Genomic DNA, 19343 nt, shown 5'->3' on the forward strand with positions numbered 1-19343 from the left:
CTTTTCAAAAAGTCTCTACTACCAGTTTCCTTAATCCCCTAACTAGACTTGCCACTCACGAAGTTAAGGAATATCAGATATATTTCAGTCATGAAAAGGTTTAAGAAAAATACTGGAATGTTAAAGAGGAGGATTTACTTATGCCTCTTTAAAAATGGATGCCACTGTGGAAGTGTTAAATAGCTCTGTAGGATTAATCTGTAGAAACTGTGTATCGTGCTGACTTACAATATAGCAAGCACCATTACCTTTGTTTTATATGGGGAAAAAGTGAATGTCAAATTTTTTTCGGCAGTTTAGGGGAAAAAAAGTTCAGTCTGTTAGTCTTTGAGTTCTCATGAAATAGTTCACTTTAACCTCAAAGGTTCAGATTTATATAATATCATGAGATCATCTTATACTTTGCCTTTGAATATTGTCTTCAACTGTAGGTAGTTTTATAGATCTTATTTTTTTCACTCAAATCTTTAACCACTCGAAAGTTAAAATGCACTTTCTATAAAAGTCAGATTATTAGGTGCACTTAGGTGAACTTGATTTTTCACATGTAATTCTAAAACTCATAATTAAGAAATTTATTTTCATGCTTGCCTTAGCATAAATAAAAAAGTCTATTTAAAGTGTTGTTAGTTTTGATTATTTCGTGGTTTCAGCTTGGCATTTTTAATGCAAAGTCTGTATTTACTCCCATCTGTCTTTAGGATACCGCTATTGTTCATCCAGTTCCCATTCGTATGACTCCAAGCAAAATCCACATGCAGGAAATGGAACTGAAAAGAACTGGCAGTGGTAAGGAAGCTGTTGCTGGATTATAGTGTAGATTAGCATCTAACTAAAATACACAAATTAGTTTTTGAGGGCTCGAATTTCTTAAATAATTTTTTATTTTTTTAATGGTACTTTCTAGAAGTATACATATATATGTATGCTTGTATATGTTGTTCAGTTAATATCACAGTTGCAAAAAGGAAACTGTTGAGGGGTTCCTGAATGGTTAAGTCATTTGGGCACCTGACTGTTGATTTTGGCTCAGGTCATGATTGTGGGATCTTGGGATCCAGCCCTGTGTTAGCCTCCAAGCTCAGCAGGGAGTCTGAATGAGGATTCTTTCTCTCTCTCTGTCTTCCCCCAACCCTTCTGTCACTTCTCCAGCACACACTCTCTTCTCTCTCAAATAAATAAATCTTTTAAAAAAAATTTAAGAAAAGGGAAACTGTTGAATTTATGTTATAAAGTTTAAAAATAAGGACACTTGGAAATGTGACTTTTCTAATACCTTGTGGGTTGTATTTTTTTAAAGATTTTATGTATTTATTTTAGAGTACATGTAAGGGGATGTGGGGGGGGATGGGAGGGGCAGAAGGAAAGAGAGAGGATCTTAAACAGGCTCCATGCTGAACGCAGGACTCCTGTCACAAGACCCTGAGATCAGGACCTGAGCTGAAATCAAGAGTCAGTCACTCAAGTGACTGAGCCACCCATGTGCCCGAACCCTGTGGGTTCTTATGATGACTGCTGTGAACTTAGATTTAAAGTACGTTCAGATTTTAACTGAGGAGGTATATGTTAAAATAAATTCTGACTTTGACATTGTTTTGCTTAAACTCTTGAAGTTTCTTCTCATTTTAGATTAAATGCTTTAGTTAGAGGTATGCATATTTTCTCAGAAGTATATTTTCTGTATAAGTCAACATCATAAATTACTTAATTTTACAACCATTTATGTGGTGTTTTAAGCAATTACTCTGAAGGGAAAAATTAATAGAATATGAACATGTAAATTGACTTTTTCGTTATACCCTATCTTCTGTTATGGCAGAAAACAAAATTCTATATGAAAAAGCTTATATTTTTATTGAAAGTGCTATTTTGTATTGTATCTCCTAAGGTTTATCTGCTACTTCTTTGGAATATATAAATGAAGTCCTTTACTCTGAAGTATATGAATTTATTAATTCAGTTCTTGTACTTCTACCTATTAATTTTCTATTAGATCATACTAATCCCACTAGCCCATTACTTGTGAAACCATCTGACCTGTCAGAGGAAAGTAAGATAAATTCATCAGTGAAATTTGCTTCTGGAAATACTGTAGGTAAGCAGAAAAATAGTATTACAGTTTCCATTTGAAGTTTATTAAGTCTGGACTTAGAATCTGAATAATTCAAATGTATAGCTAATTCATATTACCTTTACTGAATAAAGTGGAGATGAGTCAACCCTTTTAAATACCATACCCTCTGTATGAGTAAATGGTTACTTATTGCCTGCTGGACCTGCTTCTGTTTGCCATCCCTCTCGGTTAACCACGTTTAGTCCATGGACTCTTTCCCCCTCACTCCTTTGCCTCACAGGAAATTGTGTGTACATGCATTTATTTAGCATATGTTAAAAGAATAGTGTGTGGCAGGCTCTGTTCTAGACACTGGAGATTTAGCAGTTAAAACAGAAGAAAAATCTTTGCCTTTGTGGAGCTTCCATTCTGTTAGGGATGTAAGAGGAAAAAAAAAAATCTTAACTCCTGTCTTAGGAGATAAATATACGTGATAAGAATAAAAGCTAGGCAAAGGAAGAGTGACATTTTAAATAAGGTGGTCAAAGAAGACCTTACCAGAAGATGACGACGTTTGGTTAAAACTTGAAGGAGACGAGGGATTCGGCTATGAATATCTGAAGGAAGACGTTTCAGGCATAGGAAATGGCACATGTGAAGCGCTGCTTAGAGAACTGCCTTCTGCTGGGAACAGCAGGCAAATACCTGGAATAGAATCAGTTAGCATATGGGATGCCTGGGCGGCTTAGTCATTAAGTGTCTGACTTTGGTTCACGGTCATGATCCCAGGGTCCTGGGATCAGAAGCCTGCTTCTCCCTCTTCCACTCCCCCTGCTCTCTTGCTGTCTCTCTCTATCAAATAAATAAAATCTTAAAAAAAGAAAAAGGATCAACATATTTGGCTGGCAGAAGTAGCAAGTGGTAGAGGAATAATCGGGGAGCAGTGTAAGAGTGACTTTTACTGAATGAGACAAAAAGCCATTAGAAGCTTTTGAATGGAGATGTGCTGTGCTCTGACCTCCCTTTTTTTTTTAACGAGGATCACTATGCTGTATTGTAATAGGCCCCAAGAAAGCAAGAGTCAAAACAGGAAAGGCCATTTAAAAAAAACAATAATAATACAGGAAAGAGAAGAGGACGGCTTGGCCTGTGGTGGTAGCAGTAGAAATGCTGAGAAGTGGTCAGATTCTGGCCATATTTTGTAAGAAAAGAGCATAGGACTTGTTTACCTGTGTGATACAGGATGGAGCTGGGAGGTCATTGGCAATTCAGGGAATTTTGGTCTGAGCCACTGGGAATTGAGGAAAGCTGTGGTAACAGTAGGTTTGTTGGGGGGATAAACAGAAGCTGAGTTTTGGACATCTGAAGTTTGAGATGCCTCTTGGTACATCCACATGGAAATATGTTAGTTTTAGCATCCTTTCTGTACCAATTAAATAATTCAGTTATTTGCTAAGAAAAAGGAAAGGGATACATTTTGAAGTGAAACTGAACCAAATAACCAGTCTCTTCAGTTTGTAATCCTTGAAAGTAAGTAGCAATGTTCCTTTACATTGTCCCTGATTTTCTATTTTAAAATTTGTTATTGTGTTACAGCCATTAGTCTGCCTCTGGGACTCTGCTCCTTCATTAGATTTTGAGGATTTGGAAAAGATATTTTCTGAGTTGAAAAATGGGAAATATCCAGCTTATCTCATAAATTTTATTATTGTCTGAGCAATTTTTTATTCCTATATTAGCTTTCCTAGATTATAACTTAAATATGTCATGTTTAACATGATTTGTATGTAATTTTTTACATTTAATAACACTCAGGTGAACTGTTAACCTGTTAGCCAGTCTTCAAATATCTTTGATTTGAAATAATAATTATTACATTTGTTTAGAGTATATAGGGTAAGAAGTGAATTAAAAATTGTTATTAAATAGGATGTATTCCATTTATCAGCAGATGGGTACAGTAGTTCAGACTCTTTTACTTCGGACCCAGAACAGATTGGAAACAATGTAACTCATCAAAGGTCAGTATTTCTGTCAATAAAAAGCATATTAAAATATCTTGTTACATTTTAATATTAAGAATTCTTTTAGAGCCAAGTATGAATTATTTTCCTCTATTCTTCTGTTGGCTGTTAAGTTACCTGTTGATTTAAGTAGAAGGAAAATAATTTTGATTCTTTTTCAACTTTAATAGGAAAGCAAGAGGAGCCCTTATTGTTCCCATGGTATCCTCTGGAAGGCCTAAAAAGAGTTATAGTTAGGATTAGCAGTTTAATATAGTACTTTTTGTAAGTCAGCAGTTGAGAGTCTGTTTAAATAATAAATGTACAGATTTCCTTCTATAGCCTTATGGCAAGTGCCCACAGAATTCTGTATTTTAAGATGCCATCTAGAAGCACACACCTAGTGTTGGGCTCCCTACCTGCCCTGGAGATCTGCATTACATATAACTTCTCAGGCATAAATAAAAAAGGTATGAGTAGGATGAAGGTGGCAAGGGATTTGTCTGCAAGGGCTTAAGCATCCGCTAAAAATTGTGTGCAGGACAGAAGCATCTTTTTCCCCTCATCTTTATACATACTAAGTATCCTTTTGCCACATGCTTGGAGAATATAAAGAGAGACTAGTAGTATAGCATCTTGGAAGAAATTCCAGACTGAGACTGCTTCTTTGTATAATTACTTCTCTTCAGTCATCTTGGATTTTATTTTCCTTTTTATCCCTGTAAGTGAGGATCAGATTCCCAGAGTCCATGTGTCTCTTTTCAGAATACAGAAGACTTTGATGGCAAACATGTGAATCTCTAGGGCGGGTCCAGAATGAGTACAGCCACCATTATAATGAGATTGCCTGTGGGGACACAGAAATGGGCACCTCACGTAGTTGAGCCACATTGTATTTCAGCTTACCAAACTTCAGACTTTTAAATAAGGTGAAAGCTAACCATGTCTGAAAGTAAAGTTTCCCTTTTGTGAAAATGGTTTTTCAAACGAATACTATCTTTAATTGAATGGGAAAATGTTACTAGGTTTGTATCTACCTTAAACTCATGTTTAATAATGAACTTCCTTTTCAAATTTTTTGAAATTTGAAAAAATATATAATTATGCTTCATAAAAAGATCATTTGCCACATTGAATAATTACTTATTTAATATATATCAAACAATCTTGTCCTTATTCATTGTAATACTTACATGCCACTTGAGAAAAATGTCACACCAGTAAGATCCTTTAACTGTTTAGCCAAGTTTGAAAGCTAAAAAGAAAAAAGCGGGGCGCCTGGGTGGCTCAGTCATTAAGTGTCTGCCTTCGGCTCAGGTCATGATCCCAGGGTCCTGGGATCGAGCCCCGCATCGGGCTCCTTGCTTGGCAGGGAAGCCAGCTTCTCTCTCTCCCACTCCCCCTGCTTGTGTTCCCTCTCTCGTTGTGTCTCTCCCTATCAAATAAATAAATAAAATCTTTAAAAACAAAAAAAGAAGAAAAGAAAAAAGCTCCACTACCTACAGCATGACAAGTTGTAACGGGATGAATTTTACAGGTCTCATTCAGGAACGTCGCCTGATAATACTGCACCACCACCTCCCCCTCCAAGGCCACAGCCTTCTCATTCCAGATCATCCTCTTTAGACATGAATCGGACCTTTTCAGTGACCACAGGTAAGGGTTAGAGAACCATAATCTATTATTTGATTTTAAAGTTTGTTAAAGAGCACAACATTTTATTTTCTCTTACTGTGTCATATTTTTTTAATTATCTGAAGAGAAATTTTGAGTTTAAAAGGTGTCAGATGAGAGGAAATTTTTTTCCCTTAATGTGTTTGAATTTTCATGATAAAGATAGGAACCTCTGAGAGATGCTGCAAGAGATTTTAAAACAAGCATGTGGAGAGATCAAGAAGAGAAAGCTGATAGGTCTTCAATTAGCTGACAAAGGAGAGAAAAGACTCATAACTTATTCCAAGGTTTTAATTTTTATATAACTGGTTTTATTGTTACTAATAAATGTTGATCAGAATAGAAAACTTAGGAGCAGAGGGTGATGATGTTCTGTTTTTGGATGTTATGGTTTTGGAATGATGAGGAAAAGAGGATATAATAGTAGGCCATTGGGTGTGTGGGCTAAGAAAGATTATATTATTTGAGAATCATTTACAGAGAGATGATTGAGTGAAGTATTAAATGCAAAGAGAAAATTTGGAAGTCTGCATATTTTATAGCTGAAGAACATTCAGCAATAGAAGAAAGCTAAGAATGGTTAATATGGAAACAAGCTTGTCAAGAGTGCCTTGCGCAATAGAACAAGAGAAATGTGGTCTGAGATAGAGAGCCTGGTGGCTCAGTCAGTTCAGCGTCCAACTCTTGATTTCACCTCAGGCCTTGATCTCAGGATTATAAGTTCGGGCACCACATTGGGCTACACACAAAACAACTCCCTAAAAAAAAAAAGATAAGAGGTCTGAGAAAAGGCCATTAGTCTTGGTCATTAGGTTATACCTAGATAGTTTTACAAGATACCAAATGCCTCCTGATACTTACCAGCCATTCTTAGCAGTCTTTATCATTTGATCATATTCACTCTGCCTATTTGTTCTACTAGCAGAGTTTGTATTTACTAAAAATTTGTATTTACTTAGGACAACAACAGGCTGGAGTTGTTGCCCATCCTCCTGCAGTGCCTCCAAGACCACAGCCCTCACAGGTAATTCTCCAATGTATTCATTACTGACCAGTTACATTTGTTAGGGTTTGCTTCTACTCTAGAATTATTTTGAAGATTAGGAATTACCTAATTGTCATTCTTAATGAGCATTTTATTCAGGGAAGCTAAGTCTTATTTTGGAAGTCAAGAATAATGATTAGATAGAAACTTTGAAAGTGGACCAAATGATAATGTCTTGATAATGGAAGGTTTAGTGGAGAGAACAGTGGGTTGGGAGATAGGAGCTGTCAATGTGTAGATGTCCGTATCTAGACCCAGGACATGTCCTGGGTCTAGCAGAGGCTCCATGACCTCACTGCAACTTCCTGGAGATGTTACTTCGTCCGTAAAGGAAATGTAAGATGACCGCTTCATTCCTGCCGGGTTGGAATTGTTTCCATCTAGTAGGTTCTAAGACAGATTCTGGATTATAGCTGATAGTTTTTTATATGACTGGCCGACTGCCTTTTACATGAATAAATTTGGTTGATTTTTCTGAGTTAGATTCCTACAATGAAGTTGATTATTTGAAGTTAAAAAGATGGTTTCTTAATCATCAAAGATAGTGAAATTTGAATAGTTTGTTTATCTAAACTATCAGCGAAAATACTTGTCTTGGGTTGAACTGTGAAACCCAGTGAGTTGGCCACTTGACTCAAGAACCAGTACAGTGGGGAAGACAGACCTACAAACAACAATTACAGTAGAAGGGCTTTGCTAGATACATTTATGAAATGCTTCAGCACAGCTTGACTAATAAAGTCAAGGATCATACTGGAAAGGTGTTAAGTAAAATGAAGGAAGTGAGACTTGAGAGATCAAGAGGGCACTCCTCTCTCAGAAGGAATGATGTGGCCTGGCATATTCCAGGGAACAAGAGTTCGTTCAGGGCCGCTGAATGATGGGGATTGAGGCTGAAGAGGTGGGAAAGGGGCAGAGTATCTCTGTATCATACTAAGGACAGAAGTCTTACAGGAGAGAGAATTTTTAAAGGGTAAGCAGGAAAGAGCCTGCAGATTTCTTCCTGTAGCACCCTGTACTTCTGCTGTCATAAATTCACACTGTCTTAAGTCCTCATGTACTTGTCTCTTATCCTGCACTGCACTGCTTCATGAGGGCATCCGACTTATTTGTTTGTTCACTGTAATTTCCATAGTGCTTGGTCAGAAGTTACATTTGGATTAAAGATTTTCGAAGGATTGCTCTGGCAAAGGAGGGGAGGACGAACTGAAGGGAAGTACACTGAAATGTTGGGAGAATAGTTAGAACAGTGGTTTTCACACTTCAAAATAACCTTTCCAGAAACATTTACAACAAACAAACAAACAAACAAACTTGTTAAAAGCACAGACTATTGTGCAGTAGCCTAATTAAGAAAAAAAGTTAGATGCAAGTACAGAGTCAAAGAGTAAGACCAGACCCTTCCTCTCCTTTAATGTACTTTCTTTGTAATAAGAATTTTGCAAAAATATCTTTCTTGCTGAAAGTTTGTCATCTTAATTTTTTGAGTGTCTCAGCATTCCACTTACAGTTTTTAGAGCTAGATGCTACCGTTGCTCATCTCCCTGAATTTACAGATAACAAAGCATCTCTACAGTATATTTTCAAAGAAGGTCGCTGACGGTGATAGACTAATGAAGTGTGTGTTCCTCCATCCTGACCCATTGTGTAGGCTCCTGGTCCCGTTGTGCATCGCCCAGTGGATGCCGATGGCCTAATCACTCACACTAGTACCTCACCCCAGCAGATACCAGAACAACCAAATTTTGCAGATTTCAGCCAATTTGAAGTATTTGCTGCATCAAACGTCAATGAAGAACAAGATGATGAAGCCGAGAAACATCCAGAGGTCTTACCGGTCAGTTTTAAGGGCTTATTTAATTTTCTGCTGGGAAACTCTTCCCACATTATATTCATAAGCAGGTCTATAAGCAGAGGAACCTCTAAAAGAGCGGATACCAGAGTGGACATCAGCGAGTAAAATATCTGCTGCTGCTGCTTTAGAGAATTTACATTCCCTGAGTCTGTGCTTCTTAATTACTTAATTGGCCTTAGATACCTGCTGGTTACAATATAATGCCTAATAAGAATCAGAATGTGGTGGGGCGCCTGGGTGTCTCAGTGGATTAAGCCTCTCTGCCTTTGGCTCAGGTCATGATCTCAAGGTCCTGGAATCAAGCCCCACATCAAGCTCTTGGCTTGGCAGGGAGCCTGCTTCCCCCTCTCTCTCTGCCTGCCTCTCTGCCTACTTGTTATCTGCCCTGCCCCCCCCCCCCCCCCGGTCAAATAAATAAATACAATCTTTTAAAAAAGTCAATCTGGGTAGAAGTTAGCTGTCATGGGAAAAGGCACAAACAACCATCTGGGCATGCCTAAAACACTGCTCAGGGGCTTGCATCTGATGTGTGATTTGGTGAAGATTTGCATGTAACAAGTGGCTATGGTTACCTTAGCTACACTCCATGCATACGATGTGAGTCACATTAGTTAGACCTACAGACCACAGGCTGCCAGATTTCATCTTTACAGACAGTGTTTAGGAGATGCTCTTCAGGTCTAGTGGCAGGAACTTCTGCTAGCCACTTCTTGGAGCCTGAAACTTTTTTTCTAGCCCTGGGGCCACTTGGGGTATGGCCTACGCTATCAGGAAGGCAGGTGTGTACAGGGTACTGGTACTCAACGCCTGTGGGGCAGAGGCATCCCCCTGCCCCCACCACAAGAACTTTCCAAACAGTGCTGGGCTGCATCCTCAGCCCTCTCCTGCTCTCCACCCTTCTACAATAGAGAATGGCCATTTTTTACAGGGTTTTCTCACAGTCCTTATAATGAGAATGAATATTTTCTTAACATGTTACTCTCCAATTTGTTAACATACATATTTATGCATAATTGTATACTGCTTATGTATAATTAGGAATGATAATATATTCATCTCTAGGTTGAAAAAGCTTCTGATTCTGCAAGTTCTCTTCGAGTTGCCAAAACAGATAGTAAAATTGAAGAAAAGACAGCTGCTAGTGTTCCCGCCAATGTGGTATGTGATGTCTTCTATAATATTGATTATTTTGTACATATAAAAAGTTATATGACATCATTTTCACTTTGTAAGATTTTAAAGATGACAAAGATCTTAGAAATGAAGTTAACTGCAGAGTATCTAAGCCATTCCACTGCCTTTAACTGTAATATATTCGGTCTGTTTCAGAACAGGGTCTGCCTATTTAAAAATTCTAGGAGGTGATGGTCTGTCATCTAGTATATGCCATAGGTTCTCAGAATTTATATGGTGATGACATTCTTCCACATATGGAAAGTACGACTTCCTTACTGGTCTGTTTGTTTTATTGCAGTCATAAGTGTCATAGAGAAAAATTACCGACCCTCTAAGGGTGTTGTGCTCTTTTTCTTTGACGTTTTGGGAATAATTTTTCCCCCAACATTTTATTATGAAAATTTTTAAATATAAAGTAAAATTGAGAGAATTTTATCTTATATGGATCAGTAAACCCACACCATGACTGCACCATTAATATTTTACTATACTTGCATTATTACATACTGTCCATCCGTCTATGTATGTCAATACTTCTCATCTGGTTTTTGCATTTCAAAGTAAATTACAGATATTTGCATGTTTTTCCAGTGAAAGAAAAGTTCTGGTAATTTTTTTTCCTGTTATCACTGTTATCACCCAGATATTCCCAGTAGTTATTACAGCATGTGCTTCTGAGAGTGCTTAAACTACTCTCTCAACACTATTTTTTACCATATTTTTGTGACATTTTTTAAATAGTGAATTTTATTTTTGTCAGCTCACAGCAATAAATTAAAAATAGTATTTAACCAAAGATATGGCAGTTGATTGTCATTTTTACTTATTAACAGATCAAATCAGGTTATGGCAAATACCAAAATAACATATTTGAATCTATTGAGGGAAAATACAGAATTTTTAACAGTGTCCACTCGTATTTGGGAGTTATAATTTTTGTGCATCTTAGTTATTGATTTTAAAGAATTGTCTGGCTTTCTATTTCCTTATAAATTGCTTTATTAAGATGACATATTTTAGGGGTACCTGGATGGCTCAGTTGTTAAGCGTCTGCTTTTGGCTCAAGTCATGATCCCTGGGTCCTAGGATCGAGCCCTGCAATCAAGGCTCCCTGCTCATCAGCAAGCCTCCTTCTCCTTCTCCCACTTCCCCTGTTTGTGTTCCATTTCTCACCATGTCTCTCTCTGTCAGATAAATAAAATCTTAAAAGAAAAAACACATTTTAGTATTTTTGACTAGGAAATCCTATAATGATAATGGATGGATATTTCTGGAGACTCCCCCCTCCCTTTTTTTTTTTTTTTTTAAAGATTATTTGAGAAAGAAAGCACGAAGTGGGGCTCAGAGGGAGAGGGAGAAGCAGGCTCCCCACTGAGCGGGAAACCCGACACAGAGCCCAATCTCAGCCCTGAGATCTTGACCTGAGCCATAGTCAGATGCTTAACCTACTGCGCCACCCAGGGGCGCCTGGAGACACCCTTTTATATTTATTAAGCAGTATATATATTGAACACCTTCCTTGTTAATATTTAAATCATGAATATTACAGTTTTGAGTCAAATTTAGGCCTCAAGGAGCTTATGTCACCCTTTTTTAAAAAAGTGTCTGGTTAGGTATTTTTCACAGTTGTGATGTCAACCCAGGAACACCCTTTCACATTGAAATTGAACTTGGCCATGTTAAAAATACATAAATTGTTTTAAAGTGGGACAGGTGGGGCACCTGGGTGGCTCAGTGGGTTAAGCCGCTGCCTTCAGCTCAGGTCATGATCTCAAGGTCCTGGGATCGAGCACCGCATCAGGCTCCCTGCTCAACAGGCTCCCTGCCTCTCTTTGCCTGCCTCTCTGCCTACTTGTGATCTCTCTCTCTGTCAAATAAATAAAATATTTTTTTTTTTAAGTGGGACAGGTGACTTTTAATTTTTGGAGAAGCAGTGTAAAGAAAGCAAATGATGTTGTAAAGTGCTGAGTAACTGAATGTCTTGGAAGACATCCCCATTGTTAACGGACTTCTTCTCTTGTAGAGCAAAGGCACCACACCTCTTGCTCCACCACCTAAACCTGTTCGAAGAAGACTGAAATCAGAAGATGAATTAAAGCCAGAAGTTGATGAACACACACAAAAGACAGGTGTCTTAGCTGCTGTGCTTGCATCACAGCCTTCAATTCCTAGGTAATCAGAGCTGTCCGTAGACAAAAGGGGCAAAAAGCACAGCACTTAACATATCAGAATGAAGGGAATTATGGTCAGACTGGCTCTCTAGTTGAGCAGATGGTCCCAGGTGCTCCTCTTTGAGAGTTTTTTGAGTAGTTGTAATATTCTCCCCACTTTCCCCCTTTCTGTTAACTGGCTCAATTCCAGCTTCATTTTAACAACCTAATGCAAACCCTAGAGCAGAGTTTTTTAAAAATTAGTATAGAGTAACAATAAGATTTCAACTGTGGTTGCCCTGAACCAAGAATCAGCCAACTAGGGTTTGTGGGCCAAATTCATCCCGTGGCCTGTTTTCTTAAGGCCCAGAGCTAAAAATGGCTTTTATATGTGGTGTAAAAAAGAAAAGGGAGAGAAAAGAGAAAAAGAAACCAAAAACAAGAATATGCTGCAGAAATCATATGGCCCACAGGTTAAAATATTTACTGTGTGGTTGTTGATAGAAAAATGGTTACCTGCTCTGGACTAAAAGGTGATTCTACAGAAGAAGAATGAGAACAATAACAATAAAACTTAATCTTCTGAAACTTAGATACTTTTGGTTGACCACTGAAACTGAGCAAATGATGTTGAACTATGCTATTAAGGCAAAAGATGCTCCCTCTACTTTCTGGATTTAGAGAGAGGTCAGGGAAGAATGGAGAGAGTTTAAAGATAAAAGACATATTTTCTTGCCCTCTTATCTTCTCAGGTCTGTTGGAAAAGATAAGAAAGCAATTCAGGCATCAATTAGACGCAATAAGGAAACCAACACAGTTTTGGCCAGATTGAATAGTGAATTGCAGCAACAATTAAAGGTATTTTGAATCTTTACTTGAGGAATTCCATGGACTCAGAACATCTCAGTTAACTGAAACTTAGAAGTGATCCAGCATTTTTAAGCTAGAATGAAACTTGCCAGGTAGTAAGAGAAATGTCTGTGTAAAATGTTTTTTACACTGTTGAATCTTTGTATATTAGAAGGAATTTTGTATACTCAATTCTGATCTGATTGTCTTACTATATATTTATATATATATGTACATACATATATATGGTTATATATATATATATATATATATGGCATCACTGTTCCTGTAATGTTCCTGAACTTTCATAATGAAACCCAAGAGAGGAAATGTGACCTTGAGCACCACCAAGATGATATATGTGGTTCCCTATACTCTTACTTAATTCTAAGATGACTTGAGTATTGTTGGTTTATCCTTTTATCAAAGACAACCCAGAATCTCTTAAAGAGAGATAAATTGGTCTAAAGGAGATGGGCACAGCTGAGATCATTTTGCATGTGGAAAAGGAAAGACAAGCCTTAGGTAGAAGTGATGCTTATGGCCTGTGTGTACTCCCATCATTTATACTTGAGAGGAATGGATATGTTTTTCTTTCTTACCACTGTGATTTCTTTGAATCTCTGCAAGTAAAAATGAACTAGACTCATTTATGGTTCACCAACATTAAGCATTTATATCTTATAAACCAGTGACTCTCACATCTCAGTGTATATACAGTTAGTCAGGGGTCGTGTTAAAATGCAAATTCTGATTCATATTAAATATGGAAAGGGACCTGAAGATTCTGCATTTCTCATAAGCTTCCAGATGATGGAAATGCTGCTGGGCTGTTGATCCCACTTTGAGTAGCAAGGTTATAAACCACAAAGACGAGAGAAGAGTCCGTGAAAGTGTAAAATGAATGCAGAGTTAGTTTGTTCCCATAATATTCTGTTGGTATCCCTCATCCAGCGTTTATCACACTATCTGCTATTATTATCTATGGCACATTTGTCTCTTTTCCCTACTAAAATGAACTCATTGAAAGTAACTCATAATTTTTTCTGTTTAGGGTGCCCCCCCCCCCACGTGTGTGTGTGTGTGTCTATTCCAAATTCCAAACCAAAATACATTGAAAGAAAGAGAGAGGGATATGTTAATGCTCAGGCAGGACATCAGAAGTCAGCGAGGACTCCCTAGATAAATTTGTAACCATCCTGTCTCTGTCCCTAAAAATCTAGCACATGTTAAGATTTGATAAATATCTGTGAATGAATGATATTTTTGTATAGCTCTTTGATCAGAGAAAATATTTATGTCATTCTGTGATTATGAATTTGGTCTGTTGTAAAGGAAGACTATAAAACTAAGGATAAGCTTACTAGTACCTTACCTTGAAAATGGAAATGATAATGAAAACTTGTTTTTCTAAAGAACTAAAGGCACCTGTAGAAACATGTACACAGGAGCTATTTTTAAAATCACTTTTCTCATTATCTTGAAAAGAAAATAGGAAGTATGGTATAAAATAGGAAATGGTTCTGGTTAAAAAACTATCAGCATGTTTGAGAAAAAAAAGATGAGTTGGGATTTATTGGCTATCTGAAAAGACTGTTCATAATCAACAGTGAATAGAAATTCTGATTGCAAAATAAATTTATTCTTTGTGAAACCAAAAGTCAGATGAGGTTCAGGAGTTATCAGGACCAGATAACATCACCAGGGGAAAGAATCTGTGTTAATTCGTTCATCCACTGTTACTGCAGGGGGTAGGCTTTATGCAAAATGCATGCATTAGTAGCATCATTTGCAAATATTGGCTTTTCTGATAATTAAAACACATTTTATTACCCTGATTTATTTGGTAAGAAAAAGATTTTAAGATCATATTTTAATAGTACTGACATATAAAGAAACTCCTTGCTAAGTTGAAGTATCCTTTTAAAATATGAGTGACTCTCCCTTTGTCTTAACAAATTTAAATTGTTTTCTTGATGCTGAGTTGTTGTTAGATGTGCCTTCATTTTTATATACTTTGAAACATAACTTTGCATCTTTTTCAGGATGTTCTTGAGGAGAGAATTTCTCTGGAAGTTCAACTGGAACAGCTTCGACCATTCTCTCACCTATAAGCCAATTGCCGTTAACTGTGAACATACCCATTTTTAAGCAGTTTTGGCTTCAAGCCAGTTTGGAGACCCAAACATTCAGCTCACTGGTTAATTCAACATTAAATTTTATGATTCTGTTTTGCCCTATATGTTCACCTGTATTTAAGTATCTTTATTTTTTAATTTCAACAATAAAAGGGTCAGGATGACTTTTCCTGGAGGATATATTGTGTTTGTTGGCATAGCCCACCCTTACTCCATAGTATCAGGAATACATAACATTGGTCCAGTATACTTAAGTGGCCAGAAGCTCACACTGATTTGATTTACAGAATGGCCTTCCGATTTGTATCTCAAGCACAGACTGAAATATTTGCAAAAGAAATCAAAAAAATAAATTGTCAATTTGTCTTTTAGGCTTAATATTTTACATAAAGCATCTATATTTTGTAAAAATCTTGAAAATGAGTTTCCTACTAAATTCTTTATTTTAAAGAACTGTATGGATGAGACGTTCTTTAACCATAATCAGCATTCTTTAGGAGTCGTGTGGTACTTTCAGGCTTCAACTTAGAGGTCAGATTTTATAATTTCCCAGTGAAAATTGAGCAGTTTCACCAGTAACCTAAAATTGTTGTATGTGAGATTTTAACTCAGCAGTCTTGTAAACTTACGAAATAGCTATGAAGCCAGGTCTTAATTGTCCCCTTGAAGCAAAGGGAAAGTGTTGAACCACAAACGACATAAGTACTGTCCACATGCAAACATCATTTTTTGCATGATTTATGCACTTAAGTCTTAGTTAGAAACTTAATGCTTATCAGTCGCTACATACATTATTTTCAAATAATAATATTTTAAAACTTTTGAGGGCATTAATTATTCACAGAATAAATGGGAATTCCTTGAGATTTCTAGTTTACCTTCAGCTGTTTTGTCATCCAATCTTTGGTCATAGAGACTGGTTTTTCCTATTAACAGAGCTTCTGAAGTGTGTCCTGTTCGGGTTGAAAAAATGTCTTAGGATTTGTTTCATATTATATATACATTTTGATCATATATGTAACTTTGCATTCACTGCTGACTAAGAGCAGATACTCCCTTTAATGGTTTATTCTATGGGATCATAGATGTTAGGCTGCATGGATATATCGTAACAGAATCAAGGTGTGATTTTACACTAATAAAACAGCACAATATTTTAACTTCTCTATATTTTTTAACAAGAATTTAAATTTTTAAGAATTAGAAGGAATTTATATGTTTATTGAAAAAAGAAAATGTTTAAAATAGCCCAGTTCACAATCCTAGACTATACTAGTAGATTTTTACTATCTTAAAGGAGAATATGAAACAAAAAGGAAACTGACAAGTGAAAGTTTCCAAGATCAATATCAACTTTAAGTAAAAAAATATTACTATTACTGCATACATTAGCAGAAGTTTCCAAGTAGCTAACAGATTATGGCTTCAGTTTGTTAAATAATTAAATGACGGTTTTAAAGATACAAAAGACTACCAAACACGTGTTTTGCTGTTTCTTTTCAAACAATTGTCTTAATTTCTTTATATTTGTTTTTTTTTTTTTAATCTTTTATATATTACTTAAGAGAGAGAGATCACAAGCAACAGGGAGTGGTAGAGGGAGAAGCAGACCCCCCACTAAGCAGGGATCTTGATGTAGAACTTGGTCCCAGGGGACGCCTAGGTGGCTCAGTGGGTTAAAGCCTCTGCCTTCAGCTCAGGTCATGATCCCAGGGTCCTGGGATCGAGCCCCACATTGGACTCTCTGCTCCGCGGGGAGCCTGCTTCCTCCTCTCTCTCTCTCTGCCTGCCTCTCTGCCTAGTTGTGATTTCTCTCTGTCAAATAAATAAAATAAAAGAACTTGGTCCCAGGACCCTAGGATCACGACCTGAGCCTAAAGCAGAAGCTTAACCAATGAGCCACCCAGGAACCCTTTATTTTTGTATCTAAAAGGTATTTTGTCTTGTTTTTTTTTCCCCAACAGCCTTCTAATTTAGCAATGTCTAATTTAACTTTTTAAAACCTCTTACTTGGAGGGTCTAAAAATTTTAATTTTGCAACCAAAAAACACTTCAAAATCACAGGAAACTTTTTAGTACTTTGTAGGAATTTATTTTTAATGCTCTCTGGAGGAATATAATCGTATTAAAGACATGTGATAGGTTTTTTGCCAAATTGCCATTTATATTTTTATACACATTTTAAAATCAATAATTTTATGAAAATTTATAAAGATATGATTGGTAAGTCAACAAAATTTTCTCTAGACTGATCATTTAAGAAACATTTTTTATTCTGACTTTTTCATTAGCTCATGAAACAAAACTTTAAATACACAATTATCTTTGTTCTGTCAAATTTTACTGCCTATGAAAAATAACCACCGAAAGAAGTGCTTCAAAATTTTGGACTCAAGTTGTTCTTCCGCACATTTCTTTGCATAGTTGAACACAGATGATAAAGTTTAAAAGTTAGGAGGGACTTTATGGATCATCCTAGTTCATTCTCCCCATCCATGAGAAATCATTCTGTTTCCTACTGGATCTTCTGGAACAGGGATCTCTTGGTCTTTGCCAGGGAGAATTAGCACCCATAATATTTTCTTACTTCTCCATACTACTTTTGATTGCACTTTGAAGTACTGACAACCATAGGAATTTATCATCCTCAACCTCTGTAGCACAAATCCATTCACATTTTGGACCATGAAGAATAAATGCATTCTTGATATCTGTAAAAATATTTGAGGTCCACTAATTAATCTTGGCAGGTCACAATCAAAAGAAAATGTTATAAAATTCAAGAAGACATCTTTAAGAACTTTTTGAAAACTAAAAAGGGATTCCAAACAGATACAAGTCCAGTTTAGAATATAACTTCCTAAAAATACTGAATAATTCAAATATAATCTAAAATAATCTTTGTGATTGTGTAATTCTAATAGCAGTTATTTTTAAAGACTGGTAGATGATGTCATGTTCTTTAACTCCTTGTCTCAGTCCCTCCAGAAGGAACTGGAACCAGTAAAGTTCTGCACTAAGAGTTGGTGCAGGTAGAGATGCTGAGAGCTAGGCCTGGACCACCTTGTTGGAATTAAGCCAACTATGTAGTTGAGTGCCAGCTGTCTAGCGGGTTACATAGTGATGTTTTGACACAGACCACAGCTGACTAAGGTGAGATTGAAAGCAGATGTCCTACCCTCTTTAACCATTCCTGGTGATTATAGATAACTAACTCATGTCAGCTGAGTTTGTTTTCTAGGTGGAAATATTTATTTTCCTCTTCGGTGTTCATTTTTTCTCAGGCTCAGATTTAAAATGAGGCTAAAACTAAAGGGAAGGAATCCTTTTTTAAAGGGTGAGTTCCTTCTATAAGACCTTTATTCCAGCTTTAACCTTAAGTCCTGCCTTGATATGCGGTGAAGAGTATTGGAGTGAGAGCTGTTCCATTCAGATTGCCTAACAGAAACTGAGAAAAGAGAAGGATCCTTTCAAGCTTGGCAAGTAGAGTGTAGGTAATAACTAAAAATAGGCATAGTATTTTTAAGTAGGATTTCTTTTCGTAACAGATGATTGTTCTGTTGAGGTTATTAATGAATGAAATGTTTGTTACTGAACATCCTTTGCAAATCTGTCAGTTACAGAAGAACTATCAACTTGAATATGAACTTATGGAAGCAAAGGTACACTTCACTGTAATAATCTGTGATAATAATAATCTGTAATAATCACTTCATCTTAGTGGAATGGAAACGGCATATAAAAATCTAAAATAGTACAATCTATAGGCAATATTGAGTCCTAGTAAAATGGAAAAGTGATAGGTAAAAGTATAAAATTGTAACATTAACAAACTGTAGTGAGTAGTGGCTCTCTTGTCAGGTTGCTTCAAAGAGCTCAGGATGATGTGGGTTTGTGCTTCCCTTTGTGATTTTTGAAAGTTGTTTTCCTAAGATGTAGGGCACCTGTCTGACAATGCCAGCATTCCTTTCTTTTACTATTTCCGATAGATGCAAGTTTACATTAATGAAATCCTAAAACTATTTGGAGAACTATTTGCAAACTTTCAAATGAACATTCCAGTACTTTTCCTTCTTTATATTTTAATAGTTAATGAGCATTATGTAATACGGGTTTCTAAAGGTCTTTAACTCTTGGAAGAAAAAGAATACATACATTTAGAATCTGGAATGTCCTCTACAAGTAACCTATGAAGGGCCACTGATGCAATGAACCGGTAGGTTGATTTTGAAGTCCTCTCAAACGGAGTATGAGCTGTGCCCCGACTAGAAACAAGTAGTGCATCACTGAAGAGGAAAAGACTGAGGTCACGGGTGTGTTCATAGGACCTGTGTTAAAGTGGAGAAGGGTTACATAGCAGGCATACACACATGCCTTGTTACACAATTCACCATCTTGGC

The 19343-nt window shown here is 36.7% G+C and overlaps 2 protein-coding genes across 7 annotated transcripts in view; one reads left to right on the forward strand and one right to left on the reverse strand.

Moving 5' to 3' along the window:
• The window catches only part of REPS1 (RALBP1 associated Eps domain containing 1), an 83769-nt gene extending 67348 nt beyond the window's left edge, over positions 1-16421 (forward strand). For 4 of the 6 annotated variants that reach the window (XM_046005765.1, XM_046005767.1, XM_046005769.1 and 1 more), the window contains 10 exons: positions 702-789; positions 1994-2095; positions 4002-4074; positions 5594-5712; positions 6690-6754; positions 8427-8612; positions 9693-9788; positions 11830-11978; positions 12709-12814; positions 14851-16421. In XM_046005765.1, the coding sequence (XP_045861721.1) occupies positions 702-789; positions 1994-2095; positions 4002-4074; positions 5594-5712; positions 6690-6754; positions 8427-8612; positions 9693-9788; positions 11830-11978; positions 12709-12814; positions 14851-14919 (1053 nt within the window). In that variant the 3' untranslated portion in view covers positions 14920-16421. The remainder of the gene's footprint in view (positions 1-701; positions 790-1993; positions 2096-4001; positions 4075-5593; positions 5713-6689; positions 6755-8426; positions 8613-9692; positions 9789-11829; positions 11979-12708; positions 12815-14850) is intronic. The other 2 variants (XM_046005766.1, XM_046005770.1) reach the window with 1 other exon arrangement.
• A 409-nt stretch (positions 16422-16830) lies between these two features.
• Positions 16831-19343, reverse strand: part of ECT2L (epithelial cell transforming 2 like) — a 64434-nt gene continuing 61921 nt past the window's right edge. Inside the window, exons 20-21 of the mRNA XM_046006062.1 lie at positions 19099-19271; positions 16831-17654 (exon numbers count right to left, since the gene is read on the reverse strand). Of these exons, the coding sequence (XP_045862018.1) occupies positions 17527-17654; positions 19099-19271 (301 nt within the window). The 3' untranslated portion in view covers positions 16831-17526. The remainder of the gene's footprint in view (positions 17655-19098; positions 19272-19343) is intronic.

This window comes from Meles meles, chromosome 5 (assembly GCF_922984935.1).
Source record: "Meles meles chromosome 5, mMelMel3.1 paternal haplotype, whole genome shotgun sequence".
Classification (NCBI taxonomy): domain Eukaryota; kingdom Metazoa; phylum Chordata; class Mammalia; order Carnivora; family Mustelidae; genus Meles; species Meles meles.